The sequence below is a fragment of the Phaenicophaeus curvirostris genome, chromosome 16 (genome assembly GCF_032191515.1).
Source record: "Phaenicophaeus curvirostris isolate KB17595 chromosome 16, BPBGC_Pcur_1.0, whole genome shotgun sequence".
In the NCBI taxonomy this organism is placed as follows: Eukaryota; Metazoa; Chordata; class Aves; order Cuculiformes; family Cuculidae; genus Phaenicophaeus; species Phaenicophaeus curvirostris.
This window is the reverse complement of record NC_091407.1, coordinates 11,754,191-11,778,634: the sequence shown is the minus strand read 5'-3', so window position 1 is coordinate 11,778,634 and position 24,444 is coordinate 11,754,191. Positions and strand designations below refer to the sequence as shown.

The 24,444-nt window shown below is 44.9% G+C and overlaps 1 protein-coding gene across 1 annotated transcript in view; it reads right to left on the bottom strand.

Moving 5' to 3' along the window:
* The window catches only part of USP7 (ubiquitin specific peptidase 7), a 68,545-nt gene extending 46,129 nt beyond the window's left edge, over window positions 1-22,416 (bottom strand). The window contains exon 1 of the mRNA XM_069870535.1: window positions 22,248-22,416. Coding sequence (XP_069726636.1) covers window positions 22,248-22,326 — 79 coding nt within the window. The 5' untranslated portion in view covers window positions 22,327-22,416. The remainder of the gene's footprint in view (window positions 1-22,247) is intronic.
* Between the last annotated feature and the right edge of the window lie 2,028 nt (window positions 22,417-24,444).

Here is a 24,444-nt window from a genome sequence, read left to right as displayed (position 1 = left end):
TCTGTGCATTCCAGAGATGGTAGTATGATTACATCTCTGCTACAGACAAGGCACTCTGTCCCAACCTACTGAACACACCCTAAACAATGTGTTTTTCCAGTATCACACCCCTCTTTATGTTTTACTGCTTTACTGAGTAATAGACTTACCTCTTGCAACAACAAACACTAAGCTCTTCGGCAATCATCACTACAAAGGCCGAAAAATGTCTCAAAGAAAAATGATCTTCTGACACAGGGAAGAAAAGGATACACTGTCAACTGGAGGCAGGGCAGTCCAAGTGTCACAGTGCAGTTATGTTTATACCTGAAATTATACTCAGCATGCTACAGCGCTGCAATCGCACTCTGGTGTTTTAAAAAGGACAATTAAATAGCAATTAAAATGAGTTTATTTGGATAATAATATGAGTACATTATGGGACTGGAAATTATGCTCTCATTAGCATCTCCTTCCTTTCTTGTGAAAGTCTAGAAAAATATACACCTTCACCACCTGCACCAGACTGAACGCGTGCTCTAAACAGGAGAAAGGTTTTGCTCATTTAACAGTAATGTCACATGTTGCCTTACTCTGAAATATGGGCTAGTATGATTACACCTAGGGATCACCCCAACTAGCTCTGCAGGTAGACTGAATCTGTGCAGTTACTTGGTTACAAAGTCAAAATATTCTTCACCATTATTTCAGATTCTGGAATTCTGTTTGAGAATGGATTCATACTTACAGCAAATGACAACTGCACTGCTCACTCCTGAACTCAGTTTTCAAGTATGCTGAGCTTTGCTCACACTACCAGTAGCATGGAAAGGTAGCACAAATATATGAAATAATCTTCTTTTTCCCCAATACTGACACAATTTTTTAAACAGTTCATCAGTCCACATTATAGTTTAAGAGCAAAAATAATTTCCTAGCAAAGAACAACAACTGACAACAATATAGATTTTGCATCGCAATTCATTGTACATACACTATGAGGAAAAACAAATAACTTTTAACCTCACACCTGAATTAACCTCTAAACAGGACAGATCACTTCAAGTTAGAAAAACTGTGCAATGTGCATACCTAATATTTAACAATCATTATTTTCAGTAATGCTTTTAAAGGTCTTCCTTTATTCACTAGATTTGCTAGTGTCAATGCTGTTTTACCTCTTCTTCCTTATACTTTCTGCTGTGCAGAGAAATGGATAAACAGGTAAAGTTAGCTCATTGGAATCTGACTTAGTTGTTATGGGTAGCCAGTAGCTGAGATTAGGCTTCTGTGAGAAGAGGGAAAGGCAAACAAATCAGACCCAGGAAAATAACTTTAAAATCTGTTAGACAATTGTGAAAAAGAAAGAGTTAAACAGTATTTCCTTCTCATTTGACAGCACAGAAAAAAAGCTTAAATCCAGGCTTCTTTGCTGAACAGTAAAAGAGTCTAAGCCAAGCATGCTCACAAGGTATTCATAGAATCATAGAATCACCAGGTTGGAAGAGACCCACCGCATCATCAAGTCCAACCATTCCTATCAATCACTAAACCATGCCCCTTAGCACCTCGTCCACCCATGCCTTAAACACCTCCAGGGAAGGGGACTCAACCACCTCCCTGGGCAGCCTGTTCCAGTGCCCAATGACCCCTTCTGTGAAAAATTTCTTCCTAATGTCCAGCCTAAACCTCCCGTGGCGGAGCTTGAGGCCATTCCCTCTCGTCCTGTCCCCTGTCACTTGGGAGAAGAGGCCAGCTCCCTCCTCTCCACAACCTCCTTTCAGGTAGTTGTAGAGAGCAATGAGGTCTCCCCTCAACCTCCTCTTCTCCAGGCTAAACAACCTCAGCCGCTCAACCTCAGCCTCAGCCCTCTCAGCCGCTCCTCATAAGACTTGCTCTCCAGCCCACTCACCAGCTTCATTGCTCACAGTGTATTACTCCTTTTAGGCTAACGACGCAACTACTAAACGCATTTTAAAGGTGACTCTTCTAGCAAAGCAGCATAAAATCACAAGCCATATCATCCACTGACTTGTTCTGGTAGCCATATGGCAAATCTAGAACAATGCAATCATGTCCTTGGGTAGATGGACAGTTGACCTACACCATGCCATGATGCATACACAGCTCAGTTGGGATGCACAACTGGAAGACCTTGGGACTTCCTGAGCACAGTATCTGACCATATAGCTCTTGAAGTGGTGCTTCTAGAAAGCACTACTAGTTTGGGCTCTGACTGCAACAATCTTAATTATAATATGGAAAGATACTGTTTGTAAGGGAGTTTGTAAATAAAGCCTGCTGTGTGTGCTGGTTTGACTTCTTCATATAACACACCAACAGGTTAAGGATGAGGAGAGAGAAAACAGATTGGATCTATTCATTTTAGAGAAGAACTGACAAACAGGGGGACGTGGGCTATGACAGACCAATGTCCTGAATAGCAGGGATGGGGTGTGTGTGTGTAGGAATAAAAAGAAACCACCAGAAGACAATTATTTTCTACTACTTAAAATACAAGCGGCTTTACATGAAATTACCAGAGCATGAGTTTAAAGGAAAAATAAAATCCTTTTTCATGCTGCACATGGAATTTCTGAAACATTCTGTCAGCTGGTGCTGTGGAGGCTAAGACACCTTCCCAGCCCACTCTGGCTCAAAGGGAGCAGCACTGGTGCAAAACAGAAGGTGCACCAACAAAGAAAGCCATAGCAGGCTGAAGGGAACAGGAATGGGGAGGGACACTGCTGTAAGGCACCTTCCCAAGCCCCCATCTCACGGCTCTGGGATTTCCAGATCTGTGGCTGGTGTCTCCTCATGTCAAAATGCCCCCCTCCCTTTTCAAAGCAGGGACATAGGTAGTATTTCCAACATCTCAGCAAGGAGTGCCACAGTTTAACTATGTTATACAAAGTAACTCTTTCTGGTTTAATCCTGCCCTCTGATGTTACATTCCCTGTTCTCTGGGTCTTACACAGCTTCGGTTCCACCCTCTTCTGCAACTTGTGCTTCCACTGCTTGCACATCTTTCCTCAGTTATCCACAACACTACAGCTGAACGAACACTGCTTGGTCTACCTAGTCATTACTGCTACAGCAGCCATTTCATACCTTTTATGATCTTTATTTTCCTTGCTGTAACTTCTTGACTTCTCCAATACCTTTTTAAGATGGATGAAGAAAGCAAGGCTGTTAACCAGGCTGTACTCGGTGTTCAAGATGCAGAAGCCCAGTGAATTTACACAAAGCATATATTATCCTCCACATACTTCTGAAGGCAAAGCAATGAATGGAAGAAGATTCCATCAGAAGCCTGCCAGGCTCAGACACCCTCAGGGTGTGCACAGCGGGGAAGGGAACTCCAGACCTCCCCTGCCCTAACACTTAACATAAGCATCTGCTGCAGACAGACCTCAAGACACAAGACACCAGGGTAAACAATTTTTGCTGAACCTGAGATGGCTAATCTTAAGCAAATGTGGCAAAAGTGTGCGGCTCCATAAGACGCTTTTGAACATCCACACTGAAAAACCTGTTACCAGCCTGAAGTTTAAAAAAAAAAAAGAAAAAAAGAAAAAAGTAAAATCCAGGATTCCTGACTCAGAACACAGTTTTGCACTGTTTATAAACAGCACAGTTTCACTGCAGAAAAACAATGCTTATCACACAAAGTGCTAAACACTTTGCATTCAAAACAGGAGTGCACCCAAGTCATGCTTCTCTTCCACTTCAGTGAAACCAATCCTAGCTGCCGAGAAGCATCCACGTCGTATGGGGCAAGGACTGGACCAGCCCACGGTTTCCCCAGCCAGCCCTACACCTTCGCCTCCCAGCGCTGAGGGTTTCCTCCTCCTTTGAGCCAGCCGCCAGAAGCACAGAGCTGAACCAGTTAGCACGCATCTGCCCAGCACTGATAAATCCTCACCTCATGTCAGGGTCGCTTTTACAAGTCTAGATTAACTGTGGGGGAAAGGACAACAACTATTAAACCATTCAGGTGCTGTGGGTTGTTGCTTCTTTTTTCCTATGAAGTCCTTAATGTGAAGTGATACATACACACATGCACGACCTGCTAACAGAGGGACATTTAGTGTTTCCTCCCAGCGATTTAAAGGGGCACTGCTGGCAAATCATTGTTTACTACTGAAATTCATTTTTCACTGTGTTTCAGTTTAACACTCACATTTCAAGCATAATGGTAAACTATGATTTTAAGAGATTCCTACTACCAAAAGAAAATCTACACTTCGTGTTTATTCTACTATTTGTTTTCACTTTAATTAACAAGATGTAATTATGCTCTCATCTAAAATTAAGAACTGCAGAATGACCAAAACAAAAGTCATGCCTTTTTCAAATGGGAAGCTTTATAATGAGCATGGCAGTAATCTGCTTTTTTGTTCTCCAAGACACAGATTTCAGACTTTTCTGTTTCAGAGTTTTCTATTCTCCACCAATTTCCTAAATTCCTGGAAGACATGGTTCCCAGGAGTTCTTGAGGTTGTTATTTAATAAGCTCAATTTTCCAGGCTCATCCATTAGGATTATTCCACGTTCTACAGAAACTTCACTGAGCCAAAGAGGACCAAGGAGGAAAGACTGCATGCAGGAGGAGTGTGTGGCTGGGAAAGGGGACTGGGAGCTGGCCTTAGCTTTGCACAGGCAAGAGGCCCCTGGCTGGTGCCCTGAGGAGTAGAGCCTACAGGATGGTTTGCCCATCCCGCCCCCCGTTGGCACCAAAATCCCCTTCCCTACATCACAAGTGTCCCCATTTTGACTCAAGTCTTGGTGAAGACTTTGGGGTCCGGACACTCCCAAGAAACCATTGCTATCAAATTTCTGGCCAGCTTTAACTTAGTGATCCACCGGCTAGGAGGCTGTGTTCTACTCTGCAGCATAAACACTAGCAAAGTTATTTAAAAAGCCTTAATAAAGGACTGAACCAAGAGCCTCCCTCAGTCTTGACAACAGGTCACAAAGTAGTTTAGGATTTCCTCAGCATTCTCTTTTAAAAAAGATTCAACCTTTATTTTCCCTTTCCATCCTGACAGCAACCTTCCTACCCCCAAGTGTTAATGCAAGGAAAATTTAAGCTCCGAGAGTGATCTGATTGTTGTTGTAAGATGTTTGGAAGATCAGCCCCTCCTTACTGCTCTGGAGATGTAAGTTACTGTACTGAAAACATCCAAACGTCAGCAGACACCAAAATCAGAGCTAAACAGTGTTAATTATTTGATATAGTCTATATGAAGAACAATTTTTCTTCAAACAACACAGCTGAAAAACTTTTATAAAGAAAACATAAGGAATCACGGATGTTAGCTCCCAGTATTCATGAGGGAATTCTTAAAAGAATGCAGAACAGGAACTTTATAATCCTCAGTTAAGCACGCCACTTTTCTGTCAGCAATTTTAAGTTACCTTTTTTCTTTTTTAAATGAAAACAAAAGAAAACTTTTAATAAGTGACCAAAAAAAAAAAATAGCTTTTCCTGTTTAACTATTCCAAGTGTTATATTGCAAACCAGTTGCTCTGGTTCCAAATAGGCTGCCAGGGGACTTGAAGCCAAGACAGCACATTAGTTAAGCAAACACAACTAGAAAAGAAGTTATACATTGTATTACAGAGAAAACAATACACATACAAGAAAAGGCACAACTGCACAAACCCTTCAAGGCTTGCTTTCTCTTTCAAAACCTAACACAAATGCACTGAAATCAGTGAGGCAAAGAAGCCGGTGAGCTTGCCATAGCTGCATTAGCTCAGACCATCTACATTCAGGTCTCCAAAATTAAACTACGTGAAATACAGACAAGGCTAAAAAAATAAAAAATCTACTCATAAACCCTGGAGCCTGTAAAGCAGCAATCATTTTTTAAAACAATGCTCTATCACAGACATGGCTTCTCGAACCATCTACATCACAGGCTAACATTTGCAGCTGCAAACTTCAAAACTACATGGTTTATGCAAATTGTGCGAACAACTATTTTAGAAACAGAAATTTAAGAGACATTCAAGAAATGAGACCTTGCACCCATGTATTTTAGATTTCACCTTGCAGTGCAACCACATGGATGAGGGTGGAGGGATGACGCTTAGGATTGAGTTGATGTTACATGTTGACCCCCTTGCATATTCCAGTGCTCTCATTAATGCCCTGGTATGTCACCACCCCAAATAACCACCTGAAGTACTTCTTCCCTGAAAAGGAGACAGTAAGGTGGTCAAAAGTCTTCTACTTCTCCTGTGGAAGGCAGTCACCTTACCTTAGAACTAGCACATTTTTGAGGACAAAGATTCTGAGTAAGTTGTACTTCACCGCTCACGTGTTTGTTGTGTATTCACTTTCTTATTTATTACATATTACATTGCAGTTTTTGCTTCATGAGCCAAATCCTCTGCCAATATTTCAGTAGCTTTCTGGTCAACTATTCTTAGAACATAAAACAGACTTGAAAATATGTTTTATAACAGCTGACCACTGTATGTCACCCAGTGAATTACATCTTTCTTATGTTCTGCAAAACACCCTAACTCCACAAATAAACTCCCAATCTCAATACTCTATCCTCTCTGGCAAATCTTCCCAGCTACTTCTATTTTTGCTCCATTCATCTGAAGCAAATTTTGAGGGCTTCCAAAAATTAATTTCTGCCTTCCTGCTTTGCCTCTAGCTAGAAGCTGGTATAAACATTACCACTGAATTAAGCTGTACCCTAAATTCCTTATTCTGCTGACAATGGTTGATTCATCCTTTGTCTCATGAAAACCCCGAGCTCCTTCAGTTTTCTCCCAACCCTTTATTTTTCTCTCTAATAAAGTAACATTTGTGCCCTGCATCATCATCATCCGCTACAAACTCACCCACAGCTAGGACAGAACTGCTCATGCCTTTCTTGCTCTAACTACTCCATTCACATTTCCTGCTGCAATTTTTATCCCACAAATGCTCTCAGGGTTTTGACTACACCCATGGATCATGCAAAACAGAACTTTTTCAGTGCTCCACTACCGAATCTTAATCTCATTTTCCCCTTCTTCTGGACTACTTTTACATTATTTTAACTGCTAATAGCTTTCCTTGGAGGGCGCAAGCATGGGACACTGCATGGCAGCAGATCACAAGGGAAGAGAGAGAAATAAAACCAAACGTGTATGCCACAAACTGTTCAGTATGTGATTCCTCAGCCCTAGACCTTTTTCACAAGAAATTAAAGTTGGATGTTTCTTCTTTCAGAGGCAGAGAGGGCACAAGTTAAGAGATCTGGCTTAAGAAAAGAAAGTACATACAAAAATCGTTATATACAACTTAACGTGCATTATTTGAAGGTTTCTTATCTAGAAGTCCCTATTTCTGAACACCTCAAACATACAGAATTGAAGTAGAGAGCTCCAATTTAAATGTCATTGCATCAAGTCTGACCCAAACCTGAAATAAGCTCCAGATGTTACTGGTCAAAGTCAGAATAAGACCAGGATTTAAGAGTTACTAGAGACAGCAGTAATTGAACAAAAACTGTTATCCATACAGGAATACCCTTTCTTTTCTGAAAGGGGAAACTTGCTTTCAGGAAAAAAGGAAGAGTCTTGCTACGCCTTTACAATAAAGAGTAAGAAGAAATATAAAATAGATCAAGAGTGAAAACAGAATGGTTATTTCGCCAGATGATATCAGGGAGGAGAAGCTGCACTCTGCAACACAGCACTCAGACCAGCAGAAGAACCAAACCAACCATCTGATACAATATTCAGTTATTTCACTTACAAAAACCAGCTGCCTACAAGTAAATGGCAATGTGTTCTGTTTGTCAGGGTAGTAACACAACACTGGCATGCTTCTAGCAGCTAAGCTTCACAAAAGGAAATTTATCTGTGCACTTGTAACAAGAGAGTCTGTGCCTTTAAGCTTGGTCACAAACCCCATCAGATAGACTACATTGTCTAGACTTCTACACAACAGATAAACTTCTCCCCACCCCCTCCATCACATCCTTAGGCTGTAAAACTGTTAAAATTAAGAAATAAACATACATGTTTTGATTTTCTCTAATTCATATGACCAAATTCAGGTATTTTAACGTCCCTGGGGATATTTTATTATTCATGCACTTTCAGCACACAAAGATTAAAGAAACCCCACGAGACCAAGAAGAGACACGCAGACAAGGGGTTGGGTGAGTAGATGTCTGTCTCAGTTTGGCTTGGACAGCCTGGATAAACCAGAGACCTCACTAACATCCAGATGCCAATCTGCGGGATGCTAGAGACCTCTGGGATTTTACTAAAGAATTCATATCAAGCTGTAGAATCTCCCCATGCTTCCCTCTCCAGGTAAAGCCCTGGGACTTGACCCACGTGCAGCTGTATGGCAGGGGAGAGGAAGCCCACTGCAAGGACCAGACTGCACACCCAAGAGAAATATCACACCCACTACTGTCAGGCTGCACAACCCAAGGCAAAAAAAGTGTTCCTTCACTATACAAATCACTGCAAATGCCACCCTCTCCTCTTGGAAAATATTTACTTCAAAGCATTGACACAGAATAAATAACCCCAGAACAAAGAAAAACCCCTTTCAGTATATCTTAGAAGCACCTGGGTTTAGCTTTTACTAGTGCTTTTCCCATCATACCTGCCTCACAGCTGCAGTGTTAACAGCCAAATTTGGTTTTACAGTTTTGGGGGCAGGGTTAAGTATTTTCTTTTCATTCTTTTCTGCTAATGCTATTACCAACCAACTCCATGAATTTCACAAGCAGGCAGAAAGGCTATAAATGTAAGAATTTCAATGCCAACAGTTCCTATTCCCTATCACTTAATACAATCCAGCCTCCCTGCAGCCCAAGCACACTTCAGATACCTACAATCTTCCTTCTCGAGCGCAGCAATTCTAAACTCGCCCTGTTGCACTGCACAGGGAACATCAACGTGAATGTTGAGCTCCAGCTACTGGGGAAAGGGAAAGGCTATTCCAGATCCGCCACTAAATGCCCCTCATCTATTTACACACTTGCAGACTAAAACTCACGACACTGGTGTCCAAAGCACTGCAGCAGAATTACTGCATCCTCCCACAGCTGAAGTTAAGAACCTGCCTTAAGAGACAAATTTGGGTTACATGACAGCATTTTCTGTTCTACAAGTGAGGAATGAAGTAGAAACACCAGTATTAGCATTATTTACAGTACTTATTATTATTTTACTACTACTGATCCTATTATTGTACTAGTCAATGTACATGACTACTTTATCTGGGAACAAAGAAGAAATCCCTCGACCTGAATTCATAAACTGGTGTCCTTAGTTTGGCTGGATCTCAGATCAAGATCTATCTAGCACCAATCCAAGCTCCAGCAATGCAGTTTCTCAACACACAACAATCAAAATCTCTGCTCGTGCAGGTTCATAACCCTCATGACGCTTTATCTTAAGGCACAGAAAGAAAGAAAGAAAAAAAAAAGAGCAGACAAAAAATATGCATTCCAGATCATTAAGGATTTTTAAGACTAGTTTGCAATTTTGAGTTTTGTTTAGAGATAATAGCAGGTTCAGCAGGAACCGTGAGGTGCACACAATGTACACATAGGAGCTGTTCCTGCCAGTGGTGTGCACTCCGGTCTGCACTGGTGCTTTATAAACATGCACTTCAATACAACTCCAACAACTTAACTCTAATCCTTACATTTGATTATCGTTGCTTGGAAATTACACCTGAAATAGGTGGCAAAGCTCTGTGGAAAGGAAAAGGTATTTCTTACCACTACAAATGGCACAGCTACAGCACTTCGTATTTCCTCCGAAGTCTTACAACACAGCAAGTGGTTAAACAATCTGGGTAGGCCATAAACCAACCAGTATGTTCAGTTACTGAACTACTATTAAAACATCATCTTAAAATAGCTTTTGCTGATGATGATTATCACAGGGATAGTCAAAATTTCTCTGTATTATCCAGGAGGCAGCTGCATACATTCTGCCACAACAGGAGTTACAGTTAGATCTCAGTGAGCAAATTTACACAGGAGAGAAATACAGTAAGTTGAGGAAAGCATCCCAGCTGCCAGAAAGTTCATGCCCACCTCAATAAAAAAGGATAGCTGTACACATGATTAGAATAGATGCTGAACTTCTGAAGTTAACAGATACCATTAGTAATGCTGTAATACCTGGGTGCTGGGTGCTGGCACCACAGCTGCTTGGCAAGCAGTTAAGACAGACAGCATCAGCAGAGAAAAGAAGCAGATACTCCTTCAGCCTCTCCTCTGCTCAGGTCCAAAGAGCATTGAGACAAGGCTGCAACCAAGAATAAGGCACTCTACTCAGCTGCCCACTTCTCCAGATGCTCTTCTGAACTGGACCAGTAGGCAAAGAAAAATTATTTGGGAAGTAGTGACCTATTTTCAAAGCCTGTTCTCCCACAGCACCCCCTCCTCTACCTTTGGCACACCCTCTCCTAGGAAACTATGGGGCAAAAAGTAGGCTCCTGCATTCCCTACAACAGGTCACCCAGCTAGGAGACTGCTCCCCAGGAAAGAGAGCTGCCAGCATCAGGACAGTGACCAGTTTAACTGGCCTGGTACACCACATGGCTATGGGGGCACGATGCATCCCCACTGGAGAAGCAAGTTACCAAATTAACAACTCCTCACCAAATTTCTGAACACGGTGAAGAAATCAAAAGCAACAGCACCACCAGAAATGGGTTTATAACACTGAGAGGTTAACTAGCCTTTCACAGTACACAAATGTCCATATTTAGGGTAGAAATTATCCATAAATTACTCAACAATTCCACTTAAAAAGATTTCCTACTTCAGAAAACACAAACATCTCTCTATTTGTGAAGTTGTATCCTGCCAAAATTTCAAATACTTCTACTGTTCAGTTATCCTTTGATTTACTAAAGGATGCACCTGAGGTGGTTAATGTGCACTTCAAGGTATATTAAAAATGAGAGATCAAAAATTTGCATTAGCCCCGTTAACCTCTGCCAATATTTTGCTCCAGCTACACTAACTACACCCTGTCTAGCACTCAGTCAGCACTAAGCCAGTTTTATATTCTCAAGTCTAACCCATGAACATATCATCAACATACTTTAAATTCAACTTAAAATTACCTAAATTTCATGCACCTTCTCCTGTAAACTTTCCAGGTAAGGAAACAGGTCTGTTAAAAGGAAGTTCAGAGTTAACCTGCTAAAAAGCTTGTATGATCCAACCACATTCCAGAAGCCAGTGGTTCCGGATTAAATTAGGACCATGACACTGGCCAGACAGTTTGGCTGATGGAACAGCTGCAGTGAGCACCAATGCCTGGTCTGAATGCGACCTGGAAATTTTTATCCCAGTGCTGAGAACATCAGAAGAACAGCTTGTTTGGACAGCAGGTTAAAAGCACCACAAATACATTTAGAGTGTGATTTGAGGTAACTGCTTGAGATTTCAGTGGGTACTTAAATCAGAAAACAGTAACCCACTTAGTACAGGTGAGAAAGCTGAAGATCCTCCAGACATATCTTCAAGCTGGAAAATGCAAGAAACTAATTTTAGCTACAAGGAATACCCTTGTGCCAAAAGAAAAAAAAAAAAGTAACAGAAGTGAAGACATTCAGAAGCAGACTTGCAATGGGAATGACTTCATCCCCAGAAGCATCTGAACAGCATCCAATTTTTATAATGGTAAAACCATGTTTCTGCCTGAAGAGGTCGGCAAGCTTGATTTGCTACTCACCCTTGGAATTTTGCTACAGCCCTGTCTCCTAATGCTCTTCTTGGGGGACACAGGCCCATGTGTACAATAAAGGGTCCTGGGAAAGTTAAAAACCAAACCAAACCAAAGAAGAGTTACAGGAATTATTAACAGCTTTGTTTTTCTCTTCCCTCCTGTCTCCTCAGTCAAGCCGACCCACTTGCTTGTGGGGCCAAGCAATAAAGGAGAAAAGTGAACTGAGCTAGGCTAAAAATAAACACAAAATACACTAGTTATTTTAAATTCAAGTCTCTTCCTTCATCTCATTTACCGTGCGCTCCCACACAGCAGTGGTGGTGCAAGTGAGGAGGCAAAAAGCAGGTGCAGAGGTCAAAACAAACTGCTCCAGAAGATACCTTTTCTCTGTAGCAGTGCTACAGCAAACTAGAGACAAACTCCTCCTGGATCCCAGCAGCATATAATTCATCTAAGATGGAATCATAGAATGATTTGGGTTGGAAGGGAACTTTAAGTCATCTAGCCCAAGCTCCCTGCAGTAAGCAGGGATGTCTTCAACTCCATCAGGTTGCTCGGAGTCCTGTCCAACCTGACCTCGAATGTTTCCAGGAATGGAGCTTCTAACACCTCTCTGGGCAACGTGTGCCAGTCTTTCACCATCTTCACAGTAAAAAAAAATTTCTTCCTTTTATCTGGTCTAAATCTACCATTCCTTAGTTTAAAACTATTACTCCTTGTCCTGTCACTATAGCCCCTGCTAAAAAATTTGTCCCCATCTTTCTTAAAAGCCCCCTTTTATGTACTGGAAGTTTGCTATAAGGTCACCCTGGAGCCTTCTCTTTTCCAAACTGAAGAAGCCCAAGTCTCTCAGTCTGTCCTCATATTGGAGGTGTTCCAGCCCTCTGACCATCTTCACAGCCTCCTCTGGACTTGCTCCAACAGATCCATGCCTTTCTTGTGCTCAGGATGCCAGCACTGAACGCACAACACCTCCAGGCAAGGTCTCACGAGAGCAGAGTAGAGGGGCAGAATCACCTTCCTTGACCTGCTGGTCACAGTTCTGTTGATGCAGCCGAGGACACAGTTGGCTTTAAGTGCACATTGCCAGCTCAGATACCAGGGGCTGCCCTGACCCAGATGCAGGACCTTACACTTGGCCTTACTGAACCCATGAGGTTCTACATAGGCCTACTTCTCAAGCTTGTCCAGGTGATAAACATGCTGAAGAGAACCACTTGAGGCATGGTCTCCCATTGTGTTAATGTTTAACACCTCTCAGTTTGTTATACTGAAGGCTGCTGGAAGGTCTCAGAGAAGCAGAGTATTTCCTTAATCCAGTAAGAGAGGTCACCAACCAATAAAGCTGAAGTGTTTTTATCCCAGCTTTAAAAGTCTGAAGATAGATGCCGCAGTTCCACACACATTTCTGCAGTGGCAATGCCAACATGCCCAGTCCCCAGGCTCACTCACATCTCTACACCCAGCAATTTCCAAGACCCAGCTCAGCTCTCTGTTCAGCTGCAGGGACTGGAGAACCCACCAGTTTCACTACCCGTCTCCAGGAAAGCAGAGGGGACAGAACAAAGCCACAGTTAAACAGGGATGCTTATGAACGAGCAAGTGACACAGGTGAAACAAGATCCATTTTTATGCCACTTTCTCAACATTTTCCCCCCTTAATCTGTGGTATTATCAAGATCAAGAGAGGGTTTCCCCAGCAAAGCTGGGCTGATAAGCAAAGGAGCTGCAAAGCTTTCCAGCCCTGAGAGAAAAACCAAGAATCCTTTCCAGTAAGGACCCTATCCCTCCCACATCAACATTCTCCTACTTCAGGTGACACAAGAAGCCCAAGACGTATGCTTATGCTTACTACCTTTGTGGCACAATGGAAATGTCGCAAAGCATTATACCTTTCTAAGGAGACTGTTTTCCTGGTGCGGGGTTGCAGTCCAAGTGTATAAAACAGACTGAAACAGAGGCGATAAAAACCACACAGGAAGAATGAGAAGAGAGAAAGGAAAGCAGAAGAAAATGGTGAAACAGCACAACTGTAATAGCTACCAGTAAGAAGGATTGTGACCCACTGTTTAATTCATAAAACTTGCAGAAACATTTGTGTTACCTGTGTTCAAACTTCTAATAGTATCTACTGTTCTCCAAAAATTAGGTCCACCCCTCAATAACGACCAACATTCAATGAGGTGAAAACATCTTTAGAAGAGGTCAGCCCCTTGCTCCTCCCAATGAAGAAGGAAATCTAACTATCCTTAGCTTGATTTAATGACAATAAAAGAGGGTTCACGCAGCCTCTGCCTAAGCAGGTTTCCATTTTTAAAAAAAAGTACATCTCGCATTGTCTTAGGACTTGAAGCCTGTAAACCCATCAACAGCATCTGGGGGTCTAGTCAGCTCTCACAGCTGTAATAGAAGAAAAAAAAACCTACTACCCAAATGGAACACAGTCAAGACATGCTGTGAAGGCAAACTCATTTCTAAAAGCTGCTACCTGATTATGGTTACCAGAAATATTCTGGAAGTACGGAACTGGTTAAGTATTTCACTACCACTGTATCAGGCAAGGAGTCAGCTGCGTCAGGAATGCTGCCCAGCTTTACAAGCAGGAAGGGAGAATACAGGTTCTTGCTCACCTCCACATGAAGGGATTTCTGTTCTTGAAAAGAACCATGATGATGCAGAAACCACCATGCTCTGATACTGGGATGGCCAACTGCACTCTGCCTAAACAGAATGCATATTTTAAAGTGAGGGGAGGAAAAAAAAGAAAAAAAAAAGGAAACTGATCACTCCCCATACACTTTTTACTCTCTTCATTCTTTTCCAGTAATCAGAACCTATCAAGACAAAAAACTGCAACAGGTTACTACTGAAAAACTGTACAGTGTTAAATAAATGCAACAGTTGAATTCAGACAGTCCTCTAATCATACAGTAGCTGAGGCAGCCTAGCAGGACCAGGTCAGCAACCGTCCCTGTCACAGCTGACAGATAAAACAGTGATGCGTGCAGTGAGACAGGAAAACACAGATCCCAGATGCAGGGTGGCCAGTGTTTCCGATCCCAAGACCTACAAACCAGAACCCTCATACTCCTACAAAGCACAGTCCCCTGCCACTGCCATCACCATGTCCAGTGCAGTGGAATTTAAAAATTTCACCAAGCATTAAAAGGCATCTGCACCCTCAAAGTTCTTCCGAACAATATCAGTAACATTAGAAAATAACTCGCTAAAACACATAGGAAGGAAAATCTCTGTTGTTGAAACACACAACCATTCCTTTTTATTAAACACAGATCAACAGATTTCATCCAATTGCTGCATTAGTTTAACATCACTGTTAGAGCCCTAAACCAAAATTTTCCTTAGGTCCTAAAAAAACCACACGCACAGCTAGAGATGTTGTACTTTTAAGAACATACTTACAGATGTACCTTGTGAAATCAAGTTCAGAGCTACAGTGAACACCAATGACATCTCCACACATCCTTTCCTATTTTCCTGTTTACACCACTTGGAAAAGGGAAACTATGAAAAATTATCTTCATTATTATTTTTCCAGATTTCTGTATTTAAAGCAAATTCTACAGGAGAGCATTTGATCCCTCAACATACAAAAAAAAAAATTTCAAGTTCTGTTTTCTAGCATCAAAACCTCACCACCACTCCTAGGCTGCAAACACTGCAGTTCCGCCTGCAATATCCTTAGGAATGCAAGCAGAGGTGCTGGCTTTGATGCAGAAAATCCCAAGATGTTCAGGGCACCTGGAAGACTATCTTCACGTTCCAGCACATATGCAAGAACAAGCTGAGGTACCAATGTCTCCTCTTCTCCAATTTAAACAGGATGCTTTTCTGAGTGGCATCACTCTGGAGCTTGCTTTACAGCTGCAGGCAGGGAGAAATCCAGGTTTGCAGACACTGAACGTCCTGTTCTCCCAAGATGTTTGATGCTACAAAGCATGATATTTTTATTTAAATCTTCACTGCTAAATGGGTCAAGAATGACTTGTTTTGGTAATGTTCAAAACAGCTACCAAACAGCAATTAAAGCCACAAACTGAGATGTGCTATATTGATTATGTGACAGATTTTTAGTTTTATCAAAATTTACCATTTAGTCTCTGCATTTCTTAAGGGATGTTGCTTAACAAACATGTGCATGCTGGTATACTGAACAATCAAGCTGTGTATACTTGACGCCTATTAAAGTCCAATATAAAAGTCTTCAAATGTGTTTTTTATATTCTGAAGAGAATTCTGAAGGCTCCTAGGTGCTACAGTAAGAGATAACCCTGCTTTCGCCAAATTGCAAATATTCAGCAGTTTCAGTATTTTCAAAATCTGTCTACTAATTTCCAGAAGCTTATTATTTTTAGCTGACATCTCAGCCTTCCAGGGAAACTAGGCAAAGACAAGTCAGAATAAAACATTATTTCCAAGCTGACCATTCTTCACTCTGCTGGCAGGCCATTCAAACTCTATTTAGTGTTTCCAAACTCACAGAGCTTGTTTTACTACCATCAGTAAGCCAAGATGAAAAAAAGTTTGGCCGAAATATTAAAATGTGTGAAGTTTCAGCCTGCAATACCATGCACAGATACATTATGACACAGCCACTGCCACTGATTGGGAGCACTCCTCTTTTTGCTAGTGTGTCAAATTAAAATGCTAAAACCATGGGAGCGAAATACATTATCTTAAGTGAACAACTAAAAAATAAGTTTCAGAAAACAGCACTGCATATTTAATAACTTGACAATAAGACAGCCAGTGTCCAGTGCTCATTCTACTTGCCAAGACACTGTTGCTGGCAATGTAGACCTAGCACATAGCATATTATATATGTATTAGTACATATATGCACTCAAGGGGGAGAAGTACACTTGCTATGGATTACTAATGCCTTGTATTGCAAGCCATCCAATATTTTTCTTCATTATCAACACTCCATAGCCACAAGACACAAAGTAAAATTAAAGCAAAGGACCTAAGACACCTCAAAGCACAATCTAAAGCAAGCAATGCCCCATTTTAAATTTATTATCACTTCAGAAAAATTGGATTCTTCACAAGCTCTAAACCAGTTCATTTTCACCCTTACCCCAAATATCGAATGATGTCATGCAAGATGTACTGGTTAAACTGGTTTAACTGCTGCAGGCTGAATGCACTGTTTAGATTTTCTTGTGATAAATTATTCTGCAGCAATGAAACTGATTCAAGTAGCTTCAAACAACTATCACCACCTGCTTTTTTAAAGTTTGGGCTTACACTACTTTTAAACAGACAACCTGCTTTACTTACTACAGCTACTGAATAATACACGGAGCAGATTTTACTTCTTTTTTGAAGCCCATCAATAACATGGAACCACTAGAGTGGAGTACTGAAGCCCGATATTGTAGTTCATCCTTAATAGTGTTCTAGCTACACTTCCCTCTGAATTTTACACAGATTTTACACTATTTTGCTATTTCCATTCCTCTTTCGCAAAAAGTTTACTAAACCTGACAACCTATTGAACACGCAATTCATGAATACTGCACAGAAGAAATTCTACACACAGTCAGCACACTTCAAAAGTCACTGATGCTGCTTTCTCGGTTGGCATGAAGCAGCTACCTGAGAATGATGCAATGAACATCTTTTCTCAAGGCCAAGCACGCCGTTTCCAGAGGTACTAAACATTACCATTGCCAGGACTAAGAGGCCAGGCCCGGTTCTTCACTGTATGTATAACATCAGAATTAACTTAATTTTGCTTGTTGCCTACTGCATCAGCATTTTTATCTCCCCTCACTTGAAGGCCATCTATTTCATTGAAAAATGCAAAGGCTGGAGAGGGGAAGGGTCAGTAAGAACATATAAACAAGCAGATATCCACAGCTGTATGATGAACTTAGCTTGCATATTCTCCTCTCAAACATACAGCCTCACTTTAATCACCACTTGGTGGGAAGCAACTGAGAAGATAGCAAAGGAGCTCAGGGAGAAAGGAGGATACAGGCCTTTCAGAGAAAAGCATGGAAGCAGGCAAAGAATCAAACACCGTGATGATATTAAAAATGATATTAAATTGCCAAGGATTGAGAATACTAATTGAGGACAAAATATGAGAGGGAATTAAGCATTCAGCAGACAGGCAAAAAAAAAAAAGATACGTGCTTGAGGGTAGTATCACAGAGTGGGTCAGAATCTAGTAAATTGTCAGCAGTGAGCAAACCAGAAATGACCAGCAAGAAACACAAACTTCCAACTGCATGGAAACTGCTGGGAAGGGCAATTGTACACTTTTCACGTACATCCATATTAAATATTTTTTGTTCTTGTTCTTTGTATCTTGCGTCATTTTACCCTGGAATCCAAATCTCAATGTTAAATTGCCCTAACTAGGGAAAAACTTAAAAGATCGCACTGCCTGAGAGGCCACAGAGCTGACACAAGGAGGACACGAGTATACAACCTGAGCTGCCAGCTGCTGCGTGTTCATGCTCTGTGACACTGTCTTGATAAGCTTGTGCTGGCTACTTCGGAAAAGAAACTCCCATAACGCAAAACACACACGCATATATAACTATAGGCAGAGGCTGAACCTACAAAAAAACAGGTTTAAACTATAAACAAGGGAAACTTACATTTACTAAGCTGCAAACGAGATTTTCCATTAAAGAACTTTATGAAATATGTAATTGTAGATTTGTATTAAGCCAAGTTCTTTAAAGTCCAGGCACATTTGTGTAAAGACGTTACAGAGGAAGCATATATAAAGTATCAGGACTTGGATACAATTACGCTTTATAGAGAAACTCACTAGCAACTAAACAGCTGTAATTCTTTGCATGATGAAGCAATCTACATACAATCTACTTACAGTACAGAAAAACTATTTTTTTTCCACTACATTTATTTAGCATACAAATAAATTCGTCAGGATTTCTACAGGGTAATTTACTTACCACCACTCCAAACTGTTACATTTATCTAGAACCCAGGCACCAATGGCTCACACGCACTCTCCTGCTCTGGGCCCAAAGCAGCTAGATCACATGCTTTTATGCAGCCACGGATGGGGGGTGCACACAAAACCCATGACTGCTAACAGAATTTGGCCAGATCACTGCGAGCACCCATGCCATCTCAAAGCAGCCCTTCTTGTTCCTTCCCACTCCAGTGACAAACCTTCACCACACACAACAGGGTTGCAGGGCGAACCAAATTAAGAACCTAAACTACATTTTAAACCCCTACTTTTCGCTTTTTCCATTTTGATCACTTTATCGACACAGGGAGGTGCACCAGCCTAATAATTGGCACAGCATATGAGGTGAGAAGGAGCAGCAACAAGTGCTCTGCTCGTACAACCTCACCCTCAGCTCAGGAATTGGTTGCCTTAAGCTGAGGGAATACAATTTCTTCTGACAGCTCTCAACTTTAACGTTTCTTTGGCCACATATCACTACTGCCAAGCCTCAGCAAGGCTAAAGCTGATTACAAGCAACATCCACAGGCAACAGAGAACTAAATACACAACAACGAGGTGATTTGTAAGATATAGCATTCTAGCTAAAGCATTGCAAGTAGGTGAGCCTACATCGCATCTGGTCCCGCTGAGCAGGTACCTGCCCCTAATGGAGGCTGTCATTGCTTCTTTCTGTCAAGATGCCAAGATTAAGTAATTTTTCTTTCTAAAGGAATGTCTTCGTTCTAAAGTCTGACTGCCCAACAGCCAGTCTAGTACTACTTTCATTTACACAGTGTCCATAAGGTCATCAAGGAAGAGCAAATTAGTCATAATGGAAAGGGAAGGGAAAAAACAGGGACATGAGAGCAGTCACTCAAACACCATATCTGATTTAATCCCAAAAAGTTTAATTCCATACTTTTACTGTGACTTCTGAGGGGGTTATTTCACTCATCAAAAACTATTCATCCTGTACAGCTGTACACAAAATAAGCAAACGTTCACATAATTCCAAATCAAGATGTGCAATTTTCCACTGCACATTCTTCACATACCTCCTAAATCTAACGTGATCACTTACTGAAGAATGGCATCCGACACTGTTCTCTGCATGTTAAAATTAAGCTAACTATCTGTTATTAAATATTTTCCTGAGTGCTTAAAATCACCTTTCTCAAGACGAGACAAACACCCATACATTATGACAAACATTGTTTCACACAGCAAACGTATACTCCTGATGTCAACTTTTAAAAAAAGTCAGCTCTCTGCTGCCTTGTAAATTTAACACATTTCTCAAGAAAAATGAAGAATTACCAAAAAACATCCAAAGGCTGAACTTCTTTTGTTTTGTTTTTGCATAAATGGACAGTTCTATAAACTCTTACAAATTAGTTTGTAATATCACCTGGAATCAGTCAGGTGAGGCCTAACAAATCTCAAATAGATCCCCCCAAGATAACACTGTGTTCTCAGCGTGACTATGTTGATATACACAGAGGCTCTTTCTTTACCCCTCCAATGGAGGTGGCCACCAGCCTAAGATTTCCACAACAGTCAAAGGGACTAGTGAGTGTTTTGGACTCCTCTGTCCCCACTGCCAGAGGGGATGCAATCTAGAGAAGTTCAGGACACCTTAAACTGCATAAAAGTGTTCAGTATTTCACAGTGTGCCCAGCATGGCAGATCATCAAGCCCATAAAAAAAATCAAAATAAAAACATTAAATACAGTCAATATTCTAAAGGACATGAAAAAGATATTGAGAAAAAGCAGATTGCTAATGGCTATCAAATAGTCTGCTGGAAAATATGACCCACAAGATGTTAATATTGGTATGCATACAGCCAAGTCTGAGGTAGATTTTAAATCACCTCCTTTCACGTTTTTGTCACACAGTATATAAACACCAGTTTGGAGGTTTTTCTAAAGCAAAATCAAAAACAGTTGCTCTGATAGCAAACAAGTTTCAGCTATTATTTTATTAAAAGATATTTATGTTTAAGCGAGGCTTTCTGTAATGCCCTTCTAATCTAAAAATGTACCCTCACAGTCACCGTGACAAACTTGCACCTTCGCTCCTCCTCGTTTCACTGGCTATTATTTAGCAGAAAGGTTCGTTTGCTAAGTCAACCGTCGCGTTTCCAGGCAAAATATCTCCCGTTGGTGAATATTTATGTCGCTGCCGATTAAAACGATCGCGACGGAACCGGCACCTTCCCAGCCAGGCGTTCCGGACGCCGCTTAGGCGGTCGGTATTTTTGACCTCCAAGTCAAACACCATCGCTACGAGCAGGTTACCCCTCCTCAGGGAGCAAAATCCCGCCGTACGATTCCCCAGATTTATTCCGTACCGTGGAATTCGGGCGGAAGGTGGTGTTCAGAGGGCGGAGGGAGGGTAAAAATAACAACACAAGGCAAGAAAAAAAAAAAAAAATTAAAACCCAGTAAAGGCAGCAGCGGAGAGCGCACCGGGCGGGCGCGGGGAAGCTCCTCGCGAGCAGCGAACGGCATGACGGTGCAGGATGAGCAGGCGCTACACATGGCCAGCCCGCCGACCCCGCGCTAGGCCCGGCTCCTGTAAATAACGCTGCGAGGAGGAGGAGGGTTAATTAAAAATGGCGAGCAGCGTGGCTGCCTGCATACAATGAGCGGCCGCGCCGCACGGCCCCGGGCGGGCAGGAGCCCCCCCCAAGCCCGCGGGAGGAGCCCCAACTTCGTGGGGCCGGGGAGCGGCGCTGCCCCCGCGGGGACCCCCGGTCCTGCCAATGGGCCCCGCTCCGGGCAGAGCTCCCGCGGGGGGCAGGGGGAGAGGACAGAAGGAAAGGGAAAAGGGGACGGGGGGGGCAGAGGGAAAGGGAAAAGGGGACGGGGGGGCAGAGGGAAAGGGAAAAGGGGACGGGGGGGCAGAGGGAAAGGGAAAAAGGGGACGGGGGGGCAGAGGGAAAGGGAAAAAGGGGACGGGGGGGCAGAGGGAAAGGGAAAAAGGGGACGGGGGGGCAGAGGGAAAGGGAAAAAGGGGACGGGGGGGCAGAGGGAAAGGGAAAAAGGGGACGGGGGGGCAGAGGGAAAGGGGAAAAGGGGACGGGGGGGCAGAGGGAAAGGGGAAAAGGGGACGGGGGGGCAGAGGGAAAGGGGAAAAGGGGACGGGGGGCAGAGGGAAAGGGGAAAAGGGGACGGGGGGCAGAGGGAAAGGAAAAAAGGGGACGGGGGCAGAGGGAAAGGAAAAAAGGGGACGGGGGCAGAGGGAAAGGAAAAAAGGGGGGAGGCAGGGGGAAAAGGGGAGGGGGGGAGAGGGACAAGGAAAAGGGGAGAGTGGGGAGAGGGACAAGGAAAAGGGGAGAGTGGGGAGAGGGACAAGGAAAAGGGGAGAGTGGGGAGAGGGACAAGGAAAAGGGGAGAGGGGAGCAGAGAAAAAGGGGGCGAGGCAGAGGGAACAGAGGAGAGAAAATAAGGAGGGGGGGCCCGGCCGCGTGTTAACCGCGGGGCGAGGACGGGGCTGCCCGAGGGGGCGGGCAGCGAGGCAGGGGAGACACACACACACACAAACACGCTCCGCAGCAACTCTCCGCGTTTACCTTCCATCTCCATGTCCTCGGGCTCGCTCAGCTGCTGCTCCCCGGGCTTCTGGTGCTGCTGCTGCTGATGGTGGTTCATGTCGGGCAGCGGCTGGGGCTCGGCGGCGGCCTGGCCCTTTCCCGCGGGGGGCGGCGGGGCTGCGGCGGGCGGGGAGGCGGCGGCGGGGCGGCGGGGCCGGGGCTGCTCGCCCGCCTCGGGGGGCTGCGGCCGGGCTCCGGCGGGCAGGGAGCGGGCAGCCGGCGGGGGCAGCGACACGCGCACGTATTTGCTCGCTATTCGCCCAATCTCGGCGGCGGCGCCCGGTTCGGGGTCGGGGGGGGGGGGGAAGGGGAAGGGGGTGGGGGGGGGGAAGGGAGAGGTCGGGGAGGAGGGACCGGCCGGGGGCGGCGGCTTTTCCCCCGGCGGGGAGGAGAGAGGGAAGGAAGGGGAGGGAAAGGGAAGGGGGGGGGGGGGAACGGGAGAGCAGGAGTCAGGGCCCGCCGGCGGCGCCCGGCGCTTCCCCCTCCCCCGGGTCGCTGTCCCCGGCGCCGCGAACTCGGGGAGGCGCCGCGGGGCCCCGCCCGCGCCCTCCCGCCCCCCCCAGCGCCCCCCGGTCGCTGCTGCCGGCCCGCGGGCCGCCCCGGCTGCCCGTGTCCCCGCGCTGCTGCGGCCGCTCCGCCGGACCCGCTCTGCCTCAAAATGGCGGCCGCGCCGAGCGCCGTGAAATGTCACATCCGCATGAGGGGCAGCCCAGCCCGCCGAGGGGGAGGCAGCACCGCGGCCGCGACGGGAACAGCAGCCGGAGCGGGGGGCGGCGCCGGGGGCGGAGCTGCTGCGGCGGCGGGGCCTGAGCGGGGAGCCCGGACCCATGCCCTGAGTAGGGAACCGCAGCCCCTGAGCGGGGAACCCGAGCCCTGACAGAGCAACCCCTGAACAGGGCACCTCAACCCCTGAGCGGGGCACCCCATGCCCTAAACAGGGAGCCCCACGCCCCGACAGAGCAACCCCGTGCCCTGATGGAGCAACCCCATCCCCTGAACGGGGCACCCCAGCCCTTGGCAGAGCGACCTCATGCCCTAAACAAGGAACCCCAACCCCTGAGCAGGGCGCCCGGCCTTTGACAGAGCGACCCCGTGCCCTGAACAGGGAACCCCAACCCCTGAATGGGGAAACCCAGCTCCTGGCAGAGCGACCCCATGCCCTAAACAGGGAACCCCAACCCCCAAACGGGGCACCCCATGCTCTAATGGAGCAACCCCAACCCTTGAACAGGGCACCCCAACCCCTGAACGGGGAACCCAGCCGCTGACAGAGCAACCCCATGCCCAGATGGACCCCTCAACAGGGCACCTTAGCCCCTGAGCGGGGCACCCCATGCCCTAAACAGGAAGCCCCACGCCCCGACAGAGCAACCCCGTTCCCTGATGGAGCAACCCCAACCCCTGAACGGGGCACCCCAGCCCTTGGCAGAGTGACCTCATGCCCTAAACAAGGAGCCCCAACCCCTGAATGGGGAAACCCAGCTCCTGGCAGAGCGACCCCATGCCCTAAACAGGGCACCCCAACCCCCGAACAGGGCACCCCATGCTCTAATGGAGCAACCCCAACCCTTGAACAGGGCACCCCAACCACTGAACGGGGAACCCAACTGCTGACAGAGCAACCCCATGCCCTAAACAGGGCATCCCAATGCCTGAATGGCAAATCCCGTTCCTTGAACAGGGCACCTCAACCCCTGAATGTGGAATCTCATTCCCTGAACTGGGAAACCCTCAGCTCCTGACAGAGCAACCCCAAGCCCTGACAGAGCAACCCCAGCTCCTGAACAGGGCACCTCATCCCATGAACAGGGAACCCCATTCCCAGACAAAGCAACCCCATCCTGTGAACAGGGCATGTCAACCCCTGACAGAGCAACCCCATCCCCTGATAGGGCACCCACACCCCCTGAACAAGGCACCCCATCCCGTGACGGAGCAACCCCCATCCCCTAACAGATCAACTCCCATCCGCCGAACAAGAAACCCCATCCCTTGACGGGGCACCCCCCAACCCCTGAACAGGGCATCCCAGCTGCTGCGCTTGCAGGGCACAGGCAGGTGTGTAAAGGACGTGTATGTATAGTGTGGAAAGATAAAAATGTGGTGTAAACAAGAGTGTTCCTTGCCCAAATAGCACTGTTTCTCATGAGCCTTGGATGGAGGATGTAGTCCTCCC